Raw genomic sequence first — 21,533 nt, 5'->3', positions numbered from 1 at the left:
TGTGGGATGGGGTTTTAAATTCGTATAATTTACACATTTATATAATTCGAAATTTATATAGCTTTTGTATTATGTAATTTTGTATATTTAATTTATATAATTATTTAAAATTTAGATGTTTGTGTTTGTATAAATTCATTATTTTAAGTTTATACAAAAATAACTCAATTATGCAAACATATCCCCAAATTATACAAGCGAGACAACTTAAACTGTTGCTACAACCCGTAAATATGCAAATTACAACTATGTAGCATAATAAAATTTAATATAATGTCTATTCATAAAAATTTCTCAAAATAATAATAAGAAAAATATGTCTATTTAAAATTGCTAAATTTTAATATATAATATTATGTTATGTCAATAGCATCTTGTATTGGGCTTTGCTATTTAATAGAGAGCTCTATTTGAAAATATGCATACGAGATACAACATGTCAACATCCTCTACAATTATAATTTTTAGTCCCTTGTCTCATAAAAAATAGCTTGATAGTTGATTGGTTTACTATATCATGTCTATTTATTTCAATAATAAAAATATGTTCATGTTTTTCTTATAAGCTATAATATTAGGGTCACAATTTCCACTCACCTATACCAAGGGTTAGTGCTATTTTCTATCGATATAGGTATCGAGTATTAAATAATTTATTAATTAGAAATTGAATAAATAACTTTTTTTAAATATTATTATCTTTACTAAAACTTGAGGTCAACTAACCTTATTGATCATTAGCGATACCTTAAATATGGAAAAAATTATCTTTACCCTCATTTTAAATTAAGATTAAAAATTACCATTAAGTTAGAGCTTTTTTGTTAAAAATAAATGACACTTTATGCTAGCAACATATCTAATATTTAGACCTAAATACTAATTGTTAAATTTCGAATAATACAAAAAATAAAAATTCAACTATATTTCCAAAATAATTACAACAACAACATCAGACACCCAATATAATATCACAAATGTGATTTGGAGATAATAACGTGTATATATGCAGATCTTATACCTATTCTAAAAAGTAAATGTGATTGGTTTATATAAAACCCTCAAATTAAAAAAAACATCTCAAAACAAATGAAAAGAATTAACGAAATTTCCAAAAAAGTTATTCCTAATATATATATTGGATAATTTAAATGAAAAATAAAAAAAATTAAAATTGGGTGGTTTTCATGATTCTAATTTATAATTTCTGTCCTCTAAAAATTTGATTCTTATTTGCTTATTAATATCTCCCAATATTTGGCCTCCAAGTGCAGCCAGCAAGTGATGCGCTTTTGTTCTTTCCTCACAAAGTTTCACTCGAAGAGCTCTTCGCAAATAGGTCCGATCTCTTTCTCTCTAATTCTCTTTTTAACAACTGTATTAATGGAAGAACCAGAAAACCTATTTATTTTTTCGCATTTTTTTTGGTTAATTATCGTTGTGTAAATTGTTGGTTTCTGTTCTATTTTTGAGATTCAGTTTTTTTTGTGTATTACGGTGCTTATAGTTTATCTAATTTAGGGTTTATGAAACTATTTTAGCTTTTAATTGAACTCTCTTTTGGAATTTTCAATGTAATAAGGTGCATTTGTGGCACCCAAGGTGTGGTCTAGTGGTCAATGAAATGCATTGAGAATTACCAGGTCTTATTTCAAATTCCTGTTGAAATTAAAAAAAAGAAACTAGGTGATTTCTTTCCAAATTGTTTTAGCGATAGAGTTACCTAATACCAGTTTTGGCGGGGGATGTTGGGTATCTTGTGGAATTAGTTGAGGTGTGTGCAAGCTTGTTCGAACATGTTTTTTATCAAAAAAAGAAAGAAAAAACAAATAAATGCATTTGTGTCCTTGTGTGTACAAATTGGAACTTTTTAATTCTCATATGTATTGGACGTTTTGCTTATTAATAGTAGTTATGGTTGCAATTAGCCATATAGATAGTTTAAATGTAAATGATTAATTTTTTTTGTTCAAATAGGAATTTTTCAGTTCTTGTTTGTATTTGGAGCTTTGCTTATTTATTGAATACTTATATGTGATTTAATAATTATATATGATTACAACTAGCCTTAGTTATCGTTGTGTAAATCGTTGTTTTGTGTTTCTGTTTCGTAACTTTTAATTGAACTCCCTTTTGGACTTTTCCATTGTAATAAGATGCATTGTGTCCTTGTATGTAGTGTACAAATTGGAAAGGTTAATAGTAGTTATATGATTAGATTAGCGAGCCGAGGAACAAACTCTCTATCTCTACAAGGTAGAGGAAAGGTCCACATACACCCTACCGGCCTACCCTTCCCAGACCCCATCTATGGGAATCACTGGGTATGTTGTTGTTGATTCTATGATCAGAATTAGCCTTATAGATAAGTATAGATGTAAATGATTTTTTTTGTCTGATACTCCATTTGTTGTTGTTCAAATTGGAATTTGTTTTTTCTTATTTGTATTTGGAAACTTTGCTTATTTTAATACTAATTGATTACAAGTAGCCTTATAGAGAATTTGAATTTAAATGATTTTAATTATATTGTCTGGTACTCTTTTTGTTTTCTTTGTTGAATTCATCAACCTTTTCTAACTGATTTTAGCTTTTTACTTTTTTTTTTGGGGTGGGTGGGGGTGGGGGGACTCGTAATTTTTCGAGTATGCAAAAAAATGTTCTTTTCTGTTTTGTTTCTTAAGATTCAGTTTCTTTTTTCTGTATCACGGTGCTTCAGTTCATTTAATTAGGGTTCATGAACTATTTTTAGCTTTAATTTGAGTCCCTCTTTGGATTTTTCATTATAATAAGTTGCAGTTGTATTGTGTAGAATTCTTCAATTCTTATTTGTATTGGCTGATTTATTTGTTTAATAGTACTTTATATGATAAGAAATAGCCTTATAGATTGTCTAAATGTAAATGTTTCAGATTATTTTGTCTGATATTTTATTTGCCATGTCGAAATATTGACCTTTTTGTATTGCTTACTTGATACTTATGTGGTTAGAATTAGTCTTATAGATAGTCTAAATACGAATGTTTTAATTATTTTGTCTAATACTCTATTATATGTTGAATTCATCGACATTTTCCAGCTGCTAAAGTTTTTTTTTTCTTTCCATTTTTTAAAATGATTTCTTTACATTCAGGTGGTTTTAGGGATTCATGTGCTTTTTGTAAGTTGAACTGCTAGGGGCTAAGGATTTGATAAAGAAAGTATGCACACCGATAGCAATTCCGGTGTCCCGGGAACACCTTCAGGACGGATACGTCGTCGCAGAGGATCAAATGAGGTGACTTCACATTTTCATGTTTTTTCCTTTAATGACTTGTGCTATTTTAATTTTTTTTTCACTATGAGTTTTTGTCAATTTGTTTAAGAATAAACAAGTACATTAATCAACGGAATGATAAATAAATAAAGTTTGATTTTTATAGTGCGAACTTTTGGGAATGGAATTTTCTAGAAGTTTAAAAAGTCCAAATTTTCTAGCTGTAACATTTTCTTTATAACCAAGAAATTCTCTATCTTTTAGTTTCGAGACTTGGTAGATAATGGGTTCACCTCTCTACTCTTCTCCACTTAAGTACACATTTTCTTAATATTCTTCTCCATCTTCCCAAAATTACAGGTTCCTCCAGAAGTTGTCAAAGCAAATGGAAACCATTTGCTTGTTAATGATCGGTCGAAGTACAAATCAATGCTTATCCGTGCATATTCATCCGTGTGGATGATTGGAGGCTTTGCTTTCATTATTTACATGGGTCATCTTTATATTTGGGCCATGGTTGTTGTCATCCAAATCTTTATGGCAAAAGAGTTGTTCAATCTACTTAGAAGAGCACATGAAGACCGGCATCTTCCTGGTTTCAGGCTATTGAATTGGTGAGTAAAATTAATTTACGTGAACTTTCCTTCTTACTTTCTCATGTAATAATGTGCCATATCAAGTGTGCATATTCTACTTATTATGGGAGACAGTGGGATTGGTTCAAGTCATACCCAGCTTTTGATTAACAAATCCACTTACTTAGAATATTTTCTGGGAATCGAAGTGTGTAGTGCAGGTTTTGCAGAGTCATTTGGATCTGAATATATTTGTGTTTATCTATTCAAACTATCAATAGTTTGAGCAATGAAAGTAGTGAGCCTCTGTTTTAAGTCATGTAGATAATAGAGCAAGTTGCACTTTAGAGTAGCTAATGCCTCTGAACAGTTTCTTTATCTGAAAGTGTTTTCCGTATCAAAAGAATATAAGATATGGAAACTGTCGGGAGACATTAGCTACTCTAAGATGCAACTGGATCTTGCTCTGTTTACATGAGAACATCGAATAAATGCTATGACTATCAATTATCTGTTGAGCCTTTGAGGTTCATTTCATTTAATCTAATATGGTGTTTGATTCTACTTATTTGGTGGAATGTCAAAGTAACTATTGTTGAATGTGCATAAACTACAACACAACAACAACATACCTTGTATAATCACACAAGTGGGGTTTGTGAGGGTAAGATGTATATAGACCTTACCCCTACTTTTGCAGGGTAGAGAGACCGTTTCCGATAGACCCTAAGTTATAAGTTATTCAGAGAAGGGTTGAAAGGAAAAAATGACTACAAATTTCAAGATATAAATCAAAATGAAGCAACATATAGTAGAAACACATATAAGAATAAGAAAATACGTGATTACTAAATATTACCACTAATAAGGAGAAGAGGATATGAAGCAAGCCCCTTGCCTCTCCCACCTAATGGGCGACCACACTCGACTATACTAATTTCTACCCTAATCCTCAACTTCTATACCTTCCTATCTAGGGTCATGTTCATAATAAACTGAAGTTGTGTCTTGTCTTATCTAATCACCTTTCTCCCTCGGTTCTTTTTTGGTCTACCTCTACCTCTCTTAACTGGCGCATGCGTGCACCTCCTTTTCACATGCCCAAACCATCTCACCATTGTATCCCTCTTCTTGTTTGCCACAAAGGCCATTCCCACCTTGCCCGTATAACTTCGTTCCTAAACATATCTCTCATAGTATGTCCACACATTCATTGGAACATCTTCATCTCCGCTACATTCATCTTTTGGGTTTGGAGGTTCTTGATTGGCCAACACCCTGTCCTAGTCGAAGTATTGTGAGCTTTCCCTCTCTAACAATTTAAACTTTTAGATGAGTTAGTTATACACTTTAACATAGTATTAGAGTATACATAGGTCACACATTCAATTCACAGCTTGCATTATTAAAAAAGAACTTTCAGGTGTTTGGCTCATGAAAAATAAGTGGTAATGAAGATACAACAAAGTAAATATGTCAATTCTCCAGACCGATGGGAGGGATAGGGGTCCATATGAGCACTTTCTATATTAATAAGCTAAGCCTATAACCTATGGTAAAGTTGTATACTCGTAAGCAGCGAAACAAATACTAGGGTCAACACATATATACTATAGGGCCCACTGTGCAAAAAACTATAGAATATGACAACATCAATATGTCTAGGAAGCCTCTACAGAGTATAACTGTACAACTGTCAATTGGTCGGGACAGGGCTCCGAGATACCCAATTATAACTTATATATAGCGAAAATGATAGTCTCCAGATGGAGTCATCTGATAGCTCCCGATAGAGATAGAGCTCGCCACTAAATCAACTGAGAACGGGAACTAGCCTAATGAGGACGTCTGCTGTCCTGTAAACCTGACCCTCATTTATGGAAGAGCAACACCCTTGAAAGTAGGGACGCCAGTACATATACAACATGTAATGGTATGTAAAACAAATAGAATAACAAGTAGACAATTAAGAATGCTCAAATGAATCAAATATCAAAGATCAGCAGTCATGAGCAAATAAGCATTGGAAGTACAATATGAACCTGTAATTTGTGACCAACCTTGGTGGTTCTCATATAACATCCTGTAACTTATTCATTTAAGTAGATATACCTAGTAATTTGCCTAGTTGATGTCTTGCTTCTATCATCAGTACAAGTATACAAGTAATACATGATGATCTCCAAAGGTGATCTATGACACATGTAAGGCATATGTTTCTTCCATTTGCTTGAAACTGTTTCAGGGCTGACTGCTGAGAGTCAATTGGGGAAAAAGCTGTCTATTCCCTATAAATGAGGTTCCCCAGTTTCAGGAACTGGTTGGCACATTGGGATGCAGAGTTGATCAATTGCCTACCACCTACTTGGGCGTGCCTTTCGGCAGCAAACATAAGGCACTGGAGATATGGGATGGTATTTCGGTGAAAACTGAAAAGAAGCTAACTAGATGGAGGGCACAATACCTGTCTTTAGGTGGAAGATTGATCCTCATCAATTCTGTTCTAGATTCTTTGCGTACTTGTATGATGTCGTTATCCCCAATCCTAACAAAGTGGTGAAAAAACTGGACAACCTAAGGATGAACTTCTTATGGCAAGGAAATAAGGAAAAGAAAGATTACAACTTGGTAAATTGGAAGACTGGAAAGATAGAGGGGCTATGGGGATCAGAAACCTGAGATTACAAAATGAGAGCCTGTTGATTTGAAGTGGCTGTGGAGGGGGCAACTCTTTGGAAGAAGGTTATAATAGCAAAATATGTTGAGCTATGTCTTTGGTGTATAAAAAATACCTTTGAACCATATGGTGTGGGTGTGGATGACAATCAGAAACTTGTGGCCACTAATGGAAGAAAATATATTTATCAAGGGGAAAAATGGTTTGGAAGGATGGTTGTGTTAGAGTGGGTTAAAGTCCCACAATGGTTGGGGAATGGACTGGTTATATGGACTTGGAAAATACTCTTTTCATTAGCTAGCTTTTGGAGTTGAGTTAGGCCCATGTTTGTACGTTGGATAGATCAAACCTCTCACCTTTCCCCAGATCTATTCCTAATCTGTGAAAATTCTGATGCTAGAGTCTGTGATTGCTGGACAGAACAGGGATGGGACATATCATTGTGAAGATCACTAGATGACTGGGAGGTGGAGAGGGTGACAACTTTACTAGGAAAACTAGGTCGAGTGAACATAATCACAATTCACAACAGCCACAAACAAGGTCTTGTGGAAGCATAACAAGGATGGAGCTTTTTCAGTTAGTAATGCATACAAAAGAGGTTTGGAGGTGATGGCTAGGGGTCCAAAAATATTCATTGGAACTCTTTCTGGAAGAGTGACATCCCTACAAAGTGAAGTGTTTCACTTAGCTAGTATGGAATCTGTTCCTGAACATAACAAGCATGAGCTGAACAATGCCAAAACATACATCAGATCTCTTGAGCTGTTGGATTAGGAGGGGAGCCAGTAAAGTCAAAAGAGATGGTGGAGTTTAATACCGTCATATATGGTGGAAAGAAATGGAAGATGTTTTAAAGATAAGTCCAATTCCATACACACAGTCTTATGGAATTGTATTGTATCTTTTCCTTTTTTTTTTTATTTTTTTGTGAAAATAGCTTTGTATAGAAGATACAGATCATATTATAGATTTGATAGGAAGTCTGTAATTGCAACTCTTTTGGAGTTTGACCTACAGACCCTTAATGTTATGGAATACAATGATACCATTCTCAAAAAACAAACAAACTAGGACTTAATTTTTTTTCTTTTTCTGTTGTATATGTAAACAAAAAGAGGGATCTGATCCCAGATCACAGTTTTTTATCCACTAGAACGTACCAGAGGTTGACAAACTTTAGATTTCTCATCTATATCCAATCTCAACGAGAATAAAATTCGCTTCTGGCCTGTCTTGTAGTTGTAATCTTTAAGCTTATGTCGTCATTGGCCTAAACTACACACATGCATCCACCAAAATGGCTTCGTGGTTTGGGATGAAGCTGAGTTGATATATACGACAAGCGAAGGGAATACTCTCATTTCATTACCCCCAAGGAACATAAGTTTGGTCGAGGATTGGAGAGGAGAGTTGGAATAAAGGGCTCGGGATGGATTTAGTAGTCTTTGTAAAAGCCAGATGCGGTGAGAGTCACACGTATAATAACGTGGAGGCTTCACGTCTATACTTGTAGATTTTGGCCATTCAGGGAAAAGACGAGTTGTTGCTATAGGGTCTTAGTTTCGGCTTAGATATTTCCTGTGGAACTAGGACTTGTCGACTAATGAAACTGCGTAATTCACATTATGAGACCTCCAAATAATCAGTCTCTGAAGATTATATAGGCAGATGTGTTGTTGCCTTTGCACCAAGTCAGCCGATCACAATTGCAATCATTGAGTTCCATACCATGTCATTTACATTTGGACATTGTAGTTGACTTTTATCCTGAAGCTCGACACTAGTTATCATATGGCATGGTCTCATGTTTTTCTTGATCATTCGTTCCAACTTTGCTAACTTCCTACTTGTTTTGCAGGCACTTTTTCTTCACAGCAATGCTATTCGTATATGGCCGCATGCTAAGCCAAAGACTTGTCAACACGGTTACTTTAGACAAATTCCTATACAAGCTTGTCGGTAGATTTGTTAAGTATCACATGGTCACGTGTTATTTCTTCTATATCGCAGGTTTGTTCTATATGTTTGAAGCATGTCCATTCATGCAGTGTTCAATGTCAAAAGCATTTCACAATTTGTCAAAAAAAAAAAAAAGCATTTCGCAATTTAACAATATCCAAGGCGTAAAGTAACAAGTTGTATGTCGTACTGCTGTCCTGCGGTGTCATTTCCAAGCCTTGGGTTGTCATAATTTATGTACATCTTCTATTGATTGTTTGAGAATTTTTTCTGAAGTGTTCCCTCTCCTTTGGAATCAGGTTTCATGTGGTTCATTCTAACACTGAAGAAGAAGATGTACAAGTATCAATTTAGCCAATACGCATGGACACATATGATTCTAATCGTGGTGTTCACACAATCGGCTTTCACTGTTGCCAATATTTTTGAGGGAATTTTCTGGTAAGGGGCCTTCAGTTCCGTAGATTTTTTTTTCTTCCTCCATCCACCATAGGTAGTACTGCTTTGGGATGAATTTAAATGGAGCGACATGGGCAGTGAGATTCATATAACAGGCCCAAACTTGCGTGGGATCGAGATATAGTTGTTATATCCACAACAAATAGAGAAGGAACTAACCGACCGTAGCTACCCTAGCATACTGTTCCTACTCTCTCTAATATGTTTTGGAGATTTAAATCAGCTCTGATTTGCACCCAAGAGTGTGGCCTAGTAGTCAATGAAATGGTTGAGAACCCTGAGGATCAAAACTCAGTGGAGACAAAAAACACTAGCTGATTTTTCCCATCTGTCCTAGCCTTGGTGGACAGAGTTACCTGGTACCTGCTGGTGGTGGGAGTGGTAGGTATCCTGGGGAATTAGTCGAGGTGTGTGAAATATGGCCGGACACCGCGGTCATAAAAAAGGTCTGCTTTGATGCTGATCCAAATCCCTTTCGTCTTGGTGAATATATCTAGTAGAAATCCTTGGTGAACATCTTTTCGTTTTGGGGGAACATATATTTTTATTTTGGTTTGATTTTAATCATGCTATAAATTGAACATAGATATGGAACTTCAAACACAGATTAACTTTATGCAGGTTCCTGCTTCCAGCTTCACTCATCGTGATCAATGATATAGCTGCCTATTTTTTCGGATTCTTCTTTGGACGAACTCCTTTGATCAAATTGTCCCCTAAGAAAACTTGGGAAGGCTTCATTGGAGCATCTATTACAACCATTATCTCTGCCTTTCTGGTAACTTTTATTTGGGGCAATAGCAATTGCAGATTTGCAATACACTTATACTTCCAGTGTAGTGCATTAGTCTTTCCTCCATTTTGGAATGATTGCATAGTTGGGGTAGTTTTAATCCTACTCTTATGTGGTTATGCTACCTTCTCAAGACAGACTCATCTAAGTTCTCATGCTTAAAATTGTATTGTAGTTTTTATGTATGTTAATAGAAATATGATAAAGATTTTTCTTCTGAACAGTAATTGAGAAATGTATATGTTTTTTTCTCTTTTTATAGATTTGCTTATCATCTGTTGTTTTTTCAGCTTGCGAATATGTTTGGTCATTTTCAGTGGCTGACATGCCCTAGAAAGGTAATTCTGGTAAAGTTTCTCTATTGGCTTGGGAGACTAGCTGCTCAGTTTTGAAAGCTTAACTTCCATATTTTGTGATGCAGGACCTATCAACTGGTTGGCTTGATTGTGACCCTGGCCCACTGTTTAAACCAGAATATTTTACTTTGCCAGAATGGTTTCCTGCATGGGTAAGTTCTCTTTCAGCTTTGGAAACTTAAAGTTGAGTTTGTATGTGCTCTTGTCACTATAACAGCTGTCTGTGGCAGAAGCTTTTCTTTTTATCTTATAGCATGAGTGTACATTTGCTTTGGCCATGTCTTACTTTTTAGGAGGCATCCACCTTTTATTTCGTGTTTCCTGGTGAATTTGTTCTTGACACTTGGCAATATATAGGGTTCTGGGCAGGGGTTTTAATACCTTTTCGAAGCTTGTAAAGTTCTAGCACCTTTTTCTGCGGTGGCTAAGTTTTTATTGAATAGAACTGTTGTCTCAATTTTTTTGTTCTAGACACTTAGATATAAAAAAGGGCAGTCCCATTACACAAAGCATCCCGCGTTAACGGGGTCCGGGGAAGGCCACATGGTGTGATGTAGATGAACTGCACTAATGCAAACATTAGTGGCTGCTTCCACGGCTCAAACCTGTGACCTATAGGTCACACTAAGACAATTTTACCGTTGTAGACACTAGATATGAATTTGTAATAAGATGTGTTTGGGGTACTTTTTGTACTACGAGTGTGTATATGCACACTTACATACATGCATAAACATAACTCAAACCTGGCCTCTATTGAGAAGTAAGCATTACATCTTTGAGATTGCACATTTAGTCACCTCAACTTGGTCTCAACGAGCACCAAAAACCCAACTCATATCGTTGGAGCGCACACTTGCCAGAGGGCTTGTTTGAGTGTCTGCTTATGTAATATGCCTACATATACTATACACTATTATAAGATTCGATTAATAACTCGATGAGTTCCTTCATGTTGAAGGTGCTTTGTTTAAACTATTTTTATGAATCAATTTTGACCAATGTACAAATATCAATGTTTCTATATATGATAATTAATAAATATTTAAGAGTATCCTTCAAAAGTAATTATGGGAGAGTAGTTCATTTGATGAATACCCCTTATGCTAGGTTTTCCGTTGCAAAGTTAAAATAAAGTATGGTCATGAGTTATGGTGTATGGACCTAAGTTGGTTGAACTCTTCACTTTTGGTTCCTCACCCGTGTTGACACATCATGGGTGTGGATGTGGGATTTGTGTCCGATTTGGTCAACCGATTTTGGATACTTTGACCAAAATCGATGGGGAAAGGCTGGATAGTTTTAATGATTTCTATAATCAACAAACAAACTAAGGTGAAATTAAAGAAAATTGAATATCTTTTATTATATAAAATGCTATATCACTCCTTTTCCTTTAATCATCTTCTATCCAGGATTCTCCTGAAGTTCTCGACATTTAAGTTTTATAACTCTATTTTTAGATAATTTAATTATTTTTTGGCGAATCCCCGCACCGTACCCATACATGGATCCATATCCCCGAATCTTAAAAATTATATCATGAAGGATCCGACCTCTACATCCACATCCAAATCGGACACGTGCACCCCAGTCCGAGAAACTTAGATATGGACTAAAAAAACCTTTATTGTGTTGATTTTTTTTGTTTTGTTTTGTGAGTTGTTTGGATAATTTCTTTTTTTGAAGAATATAACTTAGTTTTAAAATATTATTTGAAGCTTATTAAAGTTAAAACAATAGATTAAACGTATTCAAGGAAAATCCTATAATATAAGTTAAGATTTTATTAAGTTAAAATATTAGATTAAACGTATTTAAGGGAAAAAAGCTCCCATTGAACAGAGCAGTGTAAAAGAAAGAAAACTGATCAGGGAGAGAAAGCTCCCCTTGAACAGTTCTTAATTATTGTTCCTAACATAGTAGCATTAACAAAAAGTTACAGTAACTACATCTGCATACAAATGCTGCTTCTATGCATTTTAATGTTTTGATCCACGTTATTTAAAAACAATCATAGGTGGCAGATAAATAAGTGTTGGGCCATTATAATTTTGATTTGTACAAGAACAAGTGTAGTATTACCTTAATGCTGTTGTAACCAGAGTATTTAGATTCATCTCAATATTTCTCTGAAAAAAATTAAATGATGTAAGTGAATATTCTTCAAATATAGTCAATACAAGGTACTAAACTACTAAAATTTTTGGCCGTGATATGAAGTTGATTTGAGTTTTGGGGTTCCACTCGCAGACCCAACCCTGCTGCTTCCATCAGGCTCCTATACCAAGTTTTTTTCTCTGCATGAATCAAATTCTTCAACAGGACCATCCCGCCTGAGGGCTAATCGTATATCTACTATGGTCTTCTTTGTTCTTCTATTATCTTATTCTGGTTAAAAGCCTGAAGTACTTGTTAAAATCGAAGTACTTGTAAGCTAATCTTGATCACTGAATATCGACAAATTCGAAAATGGTGAACTAAAATATTTAGAATAGTAATTACTCATTCATTTTTAAAAAGGAAGAGTATAGTAATTACTCAAGTAGGTGTAAGTTTCCATTAGGGGTGCTAACTGCTAACTAGTGCTTTTAATTTTTTTTTTTTTTGAAACTGGTAAGGTTGAATACTTCATCTTTTAAAATATATATTAATTCAATTGGTGAAAATGACTACTAATATCATATTTACTTCTGGATGTGACCTTTATCACAATGCTTTCTAAGTTGTCAAAACTAAGTTGTGAAAGATCTGGGTTTTCTTCAACTATCAAGTTCCGTGATAATAGTGCATATAATGTTCAAGAGATACTAATGTGGTTGGTATAATTTTGATTCTTCTAATCCTATACTTGTGATTAACAAGGATTCATACTGCATGAGAAATGTCGCTTTTTTCAGCCAATTGCATAATAAACTGAAGTTATCTTTGATTCTTATTTCTGCAGTTTCTTTCTAGAGAGATTGCTGTTTTACCTGTACAATGGCATGCTTTATTGCTTGGCTTGTTTGCTTCTATTATAGCTCCTTTTGGAGGTTTTTTTGCTAGTGGCTTTAAGAGAGCCTTCAAGATCAAGGTGCAGTATTTACTATTTTTATTTTAATATCTAGATGCCTTACTAGGTCCTTTATTATTACCATACTCACTGAATGATTTGGTTTCCTTCGTTCTATTTATTGTAGGATTTTGGTGATAGTATACCTGGACATGGCGGTATGACAGATAGAATGGATTGTCAGGTAAGTTATTTTTTTTTTTGACAAGGTAAATAATTTATTAACAATTGTGGGAACCTTGTATACAAGCTATATACCAAAAAAGAGGACCTACACCATAATATTGTTCTCAAATAAAGAGGTCTAATCCTCTATACACTTGGGGACCTCAAAAGTACATCAAAAGGCAAAAGGAAACTAGCCACGTTAGACTACTTCACAATTTTTAAAAAAGCTTTCTTCAGTCCTTCAAAAGCTCTCCTATTTCTCTCTTTCCAAATAACCCACATGATTGGTAAGGGGGTAACTCTTCATGCCCTTGGCCTTTCTTCACTCTCATATGAGTCCAGCTTTGAAAAGCCTACTTCACTATGCCTGACATCACACATTGCATCCCAAACAAGTTAAGGGCTACCCACCACAACCTATTAACCACTTTACTATTGCAATTGTAGATGATCTATATGTTCACCCTTACTCTTGCACTTAAATCACCCTGATATAGGTAATACCCATCTTCCTCAAATTTTCCGCTGTTATGATCACACCCTTCGCCACCAACCATATAAAGAAACATACCTTTCTCGAAACTATAGAAATCCAACTGGAGTCGTGGGTAGGGAATATTCCTTTCACAAGCAGACACTTACAAAAAAAAAAGCTGATAGTAAGTTAACCATGTCTGCTCTCCTGCCATCTCCATGCATCTGGTACGTTGTTTGGTGTGTCCAGCGCATACACAAATTCAACCAAATTGTGAAATTCCGACGTCTTCTGAATCTTAAATCCCAGTGAATGACCCCTTCATAAGACCTGTATATTTTTTGGATTGTCAACTCTCTTTGAGAGGCAACAATATATTTATTAGAAAAGTCTTCCTTCAACTCGTTCTCCCCACACCTTTATGTGCCCAAAAACTAATTCTACTTCTGTCCCCAGCCTTTAATGAAATACATCCACTACAATCCTCCCATTCCTTCATGGTACTCCACAGTTCACACACCACACCCAAAAGAAGTTGTTATATTTTTTGTCCTCCATCCACCTTCCATGACCCCATACTTATCCGCTACCCTCCCCCCCCCCCCCCTCCAGAAAGCAAGGCTTTATTTATTACCTTGAGATCTTTTGCTCCAAGTCCTCCTCATTCCTTTAGAGATGTGATAGCTTTCCATTTCACTAGATGAAACTTCCTATTCCTTCCATTGTTTCCCATAGAAAGTTTCACTGATGTCTTTTCAAGGTCCTGCAAAAGTGACATGAAATAGGTAGGAATGCTAAAAAGAGTGATTTTGATCAAAACTTTCTTACCCCCTTTTGACAAGTACCTCTTTTGCCATCCTGCTAACCGCTTCTCCGCTTACTCAATAACCATAGTCCACACTGTGAGATTACTCTCAAAAATAAATAAAAATGGTCCACACTGTGTGATCTTTACTGGAAACACCCAAAGGTAAACTTATATAAGTAGAGTACCCACTTTAGAATTCAACACCTGTGCCATCTCCTTATTATTATCTACTACTCCCACCGGTGTGATCTCACATTCTCTAAGTTTAATCCTAAGGTCTGACACTACCTGAACCCAATTAGAATCTGTCTCAAACCCCTCGAGCCCCCAAAGAAACCGCAAGGACTCCCATTCACCAACCCAAATAATTTGACAATGGAAATGCAAAATTTGACATCTCCTTCATTTGTCCCCAACACCCATCATCGACATAATGGAATCCAGAAAATTATAATTCACATGATCGTAGGCTTTGTCAAGGTCTAACTTGCGTAATATTCCTGGCACACCTTTCTTCTTTCTGGAATCAACCACTTCATTAGCCACCAAAGCTGCATTCAAAATCTGTCTTCCTTCCACAAAAGCGTTCTGAGAAGTGGACACTGTCTCATCCAGAACCTTTTTTAATCTATTGGTAAGTAACTTGGGTATAATCTTGTAAATGCTTCCTACCAAAACCATTGGGAAAAAGCAAAAGTGAAATCATTCGGTCCCACAACCTTGACCCCACCCACACACAATTTATGTCGCCCCTTCACTTCCTACTTTTCCTCAAAAACCTCTCCATTCACCTTCAAAGACTCAATGAAATTATTCCTCATGTCTGCTTCCACTCTATGAAAGGATTTTGAGTTAGAATCCCCTTCTTTCACCACAATGCTCAACTTTTGCCTCCAACCCTCCCAAACACCTAACATTTTCAATTTGCTAGCAAGGTGAAAAGATGGCGTGCCAGAAATATCGTACCTGTTCCACATAGCAAACACTTTATTTTCAAAATCTGGTGCTTTGGGCCACACGTTTCGAACCTGAATGGAAGCTAAATTAAATATGGGTTCCGAACTTTTGTATGGCAAGTATTATGGAATATTTAGGAGCCCGCCCTTTTTGGCACATTACATGTCTGAGCCATAAAATTGTCCTCCATGGATTTCTTGGAATTCTCTACACTTTGAGTTAAATCAGGAAAAAGAATTAGTTCTATCAAAGAAAAGGTAGGAATCTTGGAACATGCAATTTTACCTTTGATGGATCAAAAGACGAACAGTTGTTTCGCTTCAATCTATCATCTTCTGAACTATACGTTTGAAAATTTGACATATTGTTCCAATTGCCACGTGTCTCCTAATGTGGGCATTAGGAAAGTCTGTAAAAAACAATCTCCTAATTATTAGTTGGTCACTTCATATCCTGACTGATAAAAGATATTGTAAAATCCAGTGTCAAGTCGCTTTTATTATGATGTTGAACTGCATCGTGAAGCCTCTGCTAGTTTTTGGGAGGGATTATAAAGAGGAAGACGTGGTAGACTCATTATGTATTAAACGGTTGTAAAGCTTCAGTACCATCACCATAATCCACCCTTTAAACAAATAGAATATGTTGACGCGGATTACATAATGGATCTATCTCTCAACCTAAATATGAAAGAACCAACACTTGAAGGGTGAAAATGGCAGAAGGTTCTTACCCTTGCCTGGGGCTGGACAAATAATAATAGTTTAGCAGGAATAGCCAGGTGATGTTGCGTACTGATTTTGACCTCTGACATTGATTACTAGAATTACTATTCTTTCTTGTGCTTCGCCTTTCCCTCTTGCATAATGTTCCTTGCTGAGCAGTAGTACTTTGTAGTTCTAATCTGAATGGACGAGATTCTGGTATCTTTTTTTCATAAGGAGTTATATTTCTGCAGATGGTGATGGCTGTTTTTGCATATATCTATCATCAGTCCTTTATTGTGCCACAGAATTTGTCTATTGAGATGATCTTGGATCAGGTAAGTTTCTCAAGCTCACATGAACACCCTGAAAAGTCTTAATGAAATATAACTGTGAGTGTTCATTGATGTTCATCTGCAATGGTGTAGATAATACTGAACCTTACATTCGAGGAGCAGCTAGCTGTGTACAAGAAACTTGGGCAGATCATCCAGGAGAGGACGTTTGGAGAATCTTGAGTGTGATTAATGTAGCCTTCAGATAAGATTCTCTTATATATGTTCTCTCCTTTTGTTTTTCCCTCGGAACTTAGCATTTCCCTCTGGCCTCGACTTCACTAGTTGTACAGTGCTTCTCCCTCTTCCTTTTTCGTTTAGATTTTCTGATAATTCAGTGAATCTCTACCTTCTCCAAATAATAGGCCACGATGAAGCATCATTTGTCAAAATTCTTGTGCCCATTGGTTAAGCAAGTTGATCCGTACCTAATTGGTCTGATTTCAGTGAGGTCTGACAAGGCTAAACTTGCCGGTTGAAGAGAGCACTGAATTATTCTAAAGGGGAAGTGACATTTTAAGTCTTCTGTTGAGATGTTTTAAATATAGCTTTGACAGGAGAAAGACGATGCATGTTAGACACAGAGTTTGTAGTCCTGGTAAAATTTCCCTGATTTCTGGCGAGAGTTTGGTGTAATTGGCAGAATTTACATGGTGTCAGCGTGTATTTGATATTTGCTTGTGGAATTGCTACTAATTTATGTATAACAGTTGCACATTTCTCAAGCTGGACTTTGTTCCATGTGTTGTAAGCAGTGTGTTCTTGATATTATCTTTGCATTGCATAACCAGTGCACTGTTCAGTTTTCTTGTATCAAACTCTTGCGTAATTTATGTTGTCTAATTAAAATCTAATGAGTATTGCTTGTGATGGAATCTCTGTGTTATTTGTATATCCAACGATAAAAGTATCTTCCAATAGATATCCTTAATACAACCCATACATAATGTTGTGTAACAATCTATATATCTACTTTCTTTGTCTTAATTTGTGTGGCACAATTAATGTTTGTAAATACACGTGATCATGGTTTTCCAATTGAATATGAAGGTCTTCATAAAGTATTTTGAGAAAAAAACCTGGGTGCTCCGAAGACCAGATTTATGGACTAATACAAGTGAAAAATTATGAAATTTGTGCGATTATTGATAAAGGGCACGTGGATGCAAAAATGGGCGTGAATGAATTATGTGAGTATACATGACGGTTTGCCAACTCAATGCAAAGGTGTGCATAAAGTGTTCTTGAGAAAAAAATTTGGATTCTCGTGACGGATCCATGTTTTGATACATGCGAAAAATTGAGTGATTTGAGTGAGTACTAAAAAAGGCCATGTAGATGCGACAATGGACGCGAAAAAATAGTGTAAGTATTTGTGATGGTTTCCCAACTCAATACAGAGGTCCTCATAAAGTTTTTGGAGAAATTTTTTTTCTAGATGCTTTGGGCGCCAGATTCACACGAAAAAAATGAAGACTTCGCGCTATTCCTAAATATGGGCCTATAGATGCAAAAATGAGCATAAAAAATGATGTGAGTATTCATGATGGTTCCCAACTCAATATGGAGGTCCTCATAAAGCTTTTTGAGAATTTTTCAAGGGTGCTTTGGTGCTAGATCTATGGGCTAATGCACAGGAAAAATTGAATAATTTTTCTGATTCCTAAAAAAGGGCCCATAGATGCGGAAATGGGCGTGAAAAAATGGGGTGAGTATATATAATAGTTTCTCAACTCAAAATGGAGGTCCTCATAAAGTTTTTTGAGATTTTTTTTGAATGCTCCGGGCGCCAGATCCATGAGTTAGTACACACGAAGAATTAGGGAATTTGCGCGATTCTTACAAAAGAGCCTGAAAAATGCGTGAGTATTGGTGATGGTTCCCTAACTCATTACAGAGGTCCTCATAATAATTTTTGAGAATTTGTTTGGATACCAGATTCATGTGCTAATACACATGAAAGATTTAGGATTTTGTTCGATTCTTAAAAATGAGCCTGTAGATGCGTAAATAAGCGTGAAAAATGGTGTAAGTATACGAGAAGGTTTTCCAACTCAATACGAAGTTCATCATAACGTTTTTTGAGAAAAAATTTGGGTGCTTGGGTGCCAAATCCATACACATGAAAACTGAGGAATTTGCAAAAAAATGTCTTGTAGATATGGGTATGAGCGTGAAAAAAATGGTATGCGTATACGTGATGGTTCCCCAACTCAATATAGAAGTTATCGCAAAGTTTCTTGAGAAATTTTTTTGGGTGCTCTGGGGGCCAGATTCATAGGTTACACATGAAAAATTGAGGAATTTGCGCAATTATTGAAAAAGGGCACGTGGATGCAAAATGAGCCTAAAAAAATGATTTGAGTACACCTGATAGTTTCCTAACTTAATCCAGAGGTCCTCATAAAGCTTTTTGAGATTTTTTTTGGATGCTCCAGGCGCTAGATCAATGGGCTAATACACATGAAAAATCGAGGAATTTACGCGATTCCTAAATTAAGGGTTATAGATGCGGAAGTGAGCGTGAAAAAATGGTGTTAGTATAGGTGATGACTACCCAACTCAATACAGAGGTACTCATAAAGCTTTTTTAGAAAAAATGCTTGAGTGTTCCGACACCAGATCCATGGGTTAATACATATAAAAAATTGAGGAATTTGTGGGATTCCTAAAAAAGGTTTTCTTAATAAAAAATGAACGTAAAAAAATGCGGTGACTATACATGATGGTTCCCCACCTAAATATGGAGGTCCTCATAAAGTGGTTTGAGAAAATGATTTTGGTGCTCTGAGCGCCAGATTCATATATACACAAAATTGAGGAATTTGCGTTATTCATAAAAAATGGCTTATAGATACGAAAATAAGCGTGAAAAAATGTAAGTATACGTGAAGGTTTTCCCAACTCAATTCGCATGTCCTCATAAAGTTTTTTGAGAAATTTCTTTTTGGTGCTCTAGGCGCTAGATCCATGGGCTAATACACATGAAAAATCAAGAAATTTGCACGATTCCTAAAAATGGAACCGAAGGTACGAAAATGGGCTTGAAAATAAATGTGTGAGCATACGTGGTTGTTCTTACGTGATTACTAAGAAAAATTGAGAAATTTACGTGATTACTAATGAAAAATTGAGAAATTTACGTGATTACTAAGAAATGGCCTATAGATACAAAAATAGGCATGAATTTTTTTGTTAGTATACGTGATTGTTCCCCAACTAAATACAGAGGTTCTCATAAATTATTTTAATAAAATAAATTTGGGTATTATGGACACCAAATTCATGTGCTAATACACACAAAAAACTAAGAATTCGCTCGATTCCTACAAATGAGCTTGAAGATGTGAAAATGGACATGAAAAATGACGTGAGTATACAAGAAGGTTTCACAATTATATACCAAGGTCCTAGTAAAGTTTTTTGAGACATTTTTTTGGGTACGTCGGGCGCCAGATATATAGGCTATACACAAGAAAAGTTGAGAAATTTGCACATTTTTTGAGTGTGAAAAAAGTTGTGTGAGTATACGTGATGGTTCCCCAACTCAATACGGAGGTCCTTATAAAGTTTTTGATATTTTTTTTAGGGGGCTTTTAGCACCAAATCCATAGGCTAATACACATAAAATATTGAGGAATTTGTCTGATTCCTAAAAAGGGTTTGTAGATGCGATGGACGTGAAAAAAATAGTCTGAGTACACGTAATGATTCTCCAACTCAATAAGGAGTTCCTCATAAAATTTTTTGAGAATTTTTTTTGAATGTTCTGGGCGCCAGATCAATGTGCTTAACACAAGAAAAATTGAGGAATTTGCGATAATCCTAAAAAAGGTTTATAGATTTGGAAGTGAGCTTTAAAAAAAGGTCTGAGTATATGTTATGGTTCCTCAACTCAATGCAGAAATTCTCTTTTGTAAAAAATATTTTGGGCGCTTCGGACGCCAGATCAATGGGTTAATACACACGAAAAATTGAGGAACTTCCGCAATCCCTAGAAAAGAGCATGTAAATGCAAAAGTGAATAAAATGGTGTGAGTATAGGTGAAGGTTCCCCAACTCACTAGGATATTCTTATCTAGTCTTTTGAGGAAAAAAATTATGGATGCTCTGGGCACCAGATCCATGGGTTAATACACACAAAAAATTAAGAAATTTACGCGATTTTAATGAGTTGTAGAAGCGGAAATGAGTGTGAAAAAGGTGTGAGCATATGTGGTGATTTCTCAATTCTCTACAGAGGTTCATAAAGTTTTTGAGAAAAATATTTAGGTGATCCGGGCGCTAAATCCATAGAATAATACATAACAATAATCGAGGAACTTGCGCGATTCCTAAAAAAGAGCCTATAGTTGAGGAAATAGGCCTGAAAAATGTTAGTATACGTTTTGGTTTACCGACTCTATACAGTAACTCTCATAAAGTTTTTGGTAATTTTTTTTGGGTGATCCGGACACCAGATCAATGATGTAAATACACATAGAAAATTAAGAAATTTGCGTGATTCCTTAAGTAGGGTCTAAAGATGAAATGAACGTGAAAAAATGGTACGAGTATATGTGATGGTTCCCCAACTCATTACGGAGGTCGCATAAATATTTTGGGTTCGAAGGGCGCCAAATTCTCTTGCTAGTACATACAAAAAATTGAGAAGTTTGTGTGTTTAAAAAATAAATGGTCTATGGATGCGCAAGTGAACATGCAAAAAATGTAGTGAGTAAAGGTTCCCCATCTAAATACGAATGTCCTCAAAAAGTGTTTTGAGAAAAAAAATTAGATGCTTCGAGCGCCAGATTATTGGGCTAATAAACATGAAAATTGAGGAATTTGTGAGATTCCTAAAAAAGGGCCTATAGATGCATAAGTGGGCATCAAAAAAATAGTGTAGGTATACGTGATGGTTCCCTTAATCAATACGGAGGCCTTCACAAAGTTTTTGAGAAATTTTTTTGG

General features: G+C 35.5%; 1 protein-coding gene across 1 annotated transcript; it reads left to right on the top strand.

Moving 5' to 3' along the window:
- The first annotated feature begins 1,082 nt into the window (after nucleotides 1-1,082).
- Nucleotides 1,083-17,455, top strand: LOC101259812 (phosphatidate cytidylyltransferase 1). Its single transcript, XM_010319099.4, has 12 exons — nucleotides 1,083-1,339; nucleotides 3,134-3,277; nucleotides 3,617-3,870; nucleotides 8,370-8,521; nucleotides 8,770-8,911; nucleotides 9,551-9,707; nucleotides 10,013-10,060; nucleotides 10,144-10,230; nucleotides 13,026-13,154; nucleotides 13,261-13,317; nucleotides 16,500-16,583; nucleotides 16,674-17,455. The coding sequence occupies exons 2-12, from the start codon at nucleotides 3,203-3,205 to the stop codon at nucleotides 16,761-16,763; spliced, it is 1,275 nt and encodes a 424-aa protein (XP_010317401.1). The 5' UTR covers nucleotides 1,083-1,339; nucleotides 3,134-3,202; the 3' UTR covers nucleotides 16,764-17,455.
- Nucleotides 17,456-21,533: the final 4,078 nt, after the last annotated feature.

The sequence above is a fragment of the Solanum lycopersicum genome, chromosome 3, assembly GCF_036512215.1.
Source record: "Solanum lycopersicum chromosome 3, SLM_r2.1".
Lineage (NCBI taxonomy): Eukaryota > Viridiplantae > Streptophyta > Magnoliopsida > Solanales > Solanaceae > Solanum > Solanum lycopersicum.
The sequence above is the reverse complement of the archived record's forward strand: the minus strand, read 5'-3'. Positions and strand labels throughout refer to the sequence as shown.

Bases quoted from the DNA above. Each gene is read 5' to 3' on its own strand.
- LOC101259812 (XM_010319099.4), top strand. From the start codon at position 3,203: ATGCACACCGATAGCAATTCCGGTGTCCCGGGAACACCTTCAGGACGG. The intron at 8,912-9,550 runs GTAAGGGGCCTT...AACTTTATGCAG, and splicing joins ATTTTTGAGGGAATTTTCTG to GTTCCTGCTTCCAGCTTCAC. The intron at 16,584-16,673 runs GTAAGTTTCTCA...GCAATGGTGTAG, and splicing joins TTGAGATGATCTTGGATCAG to ATAATACTGAACCTTACATT.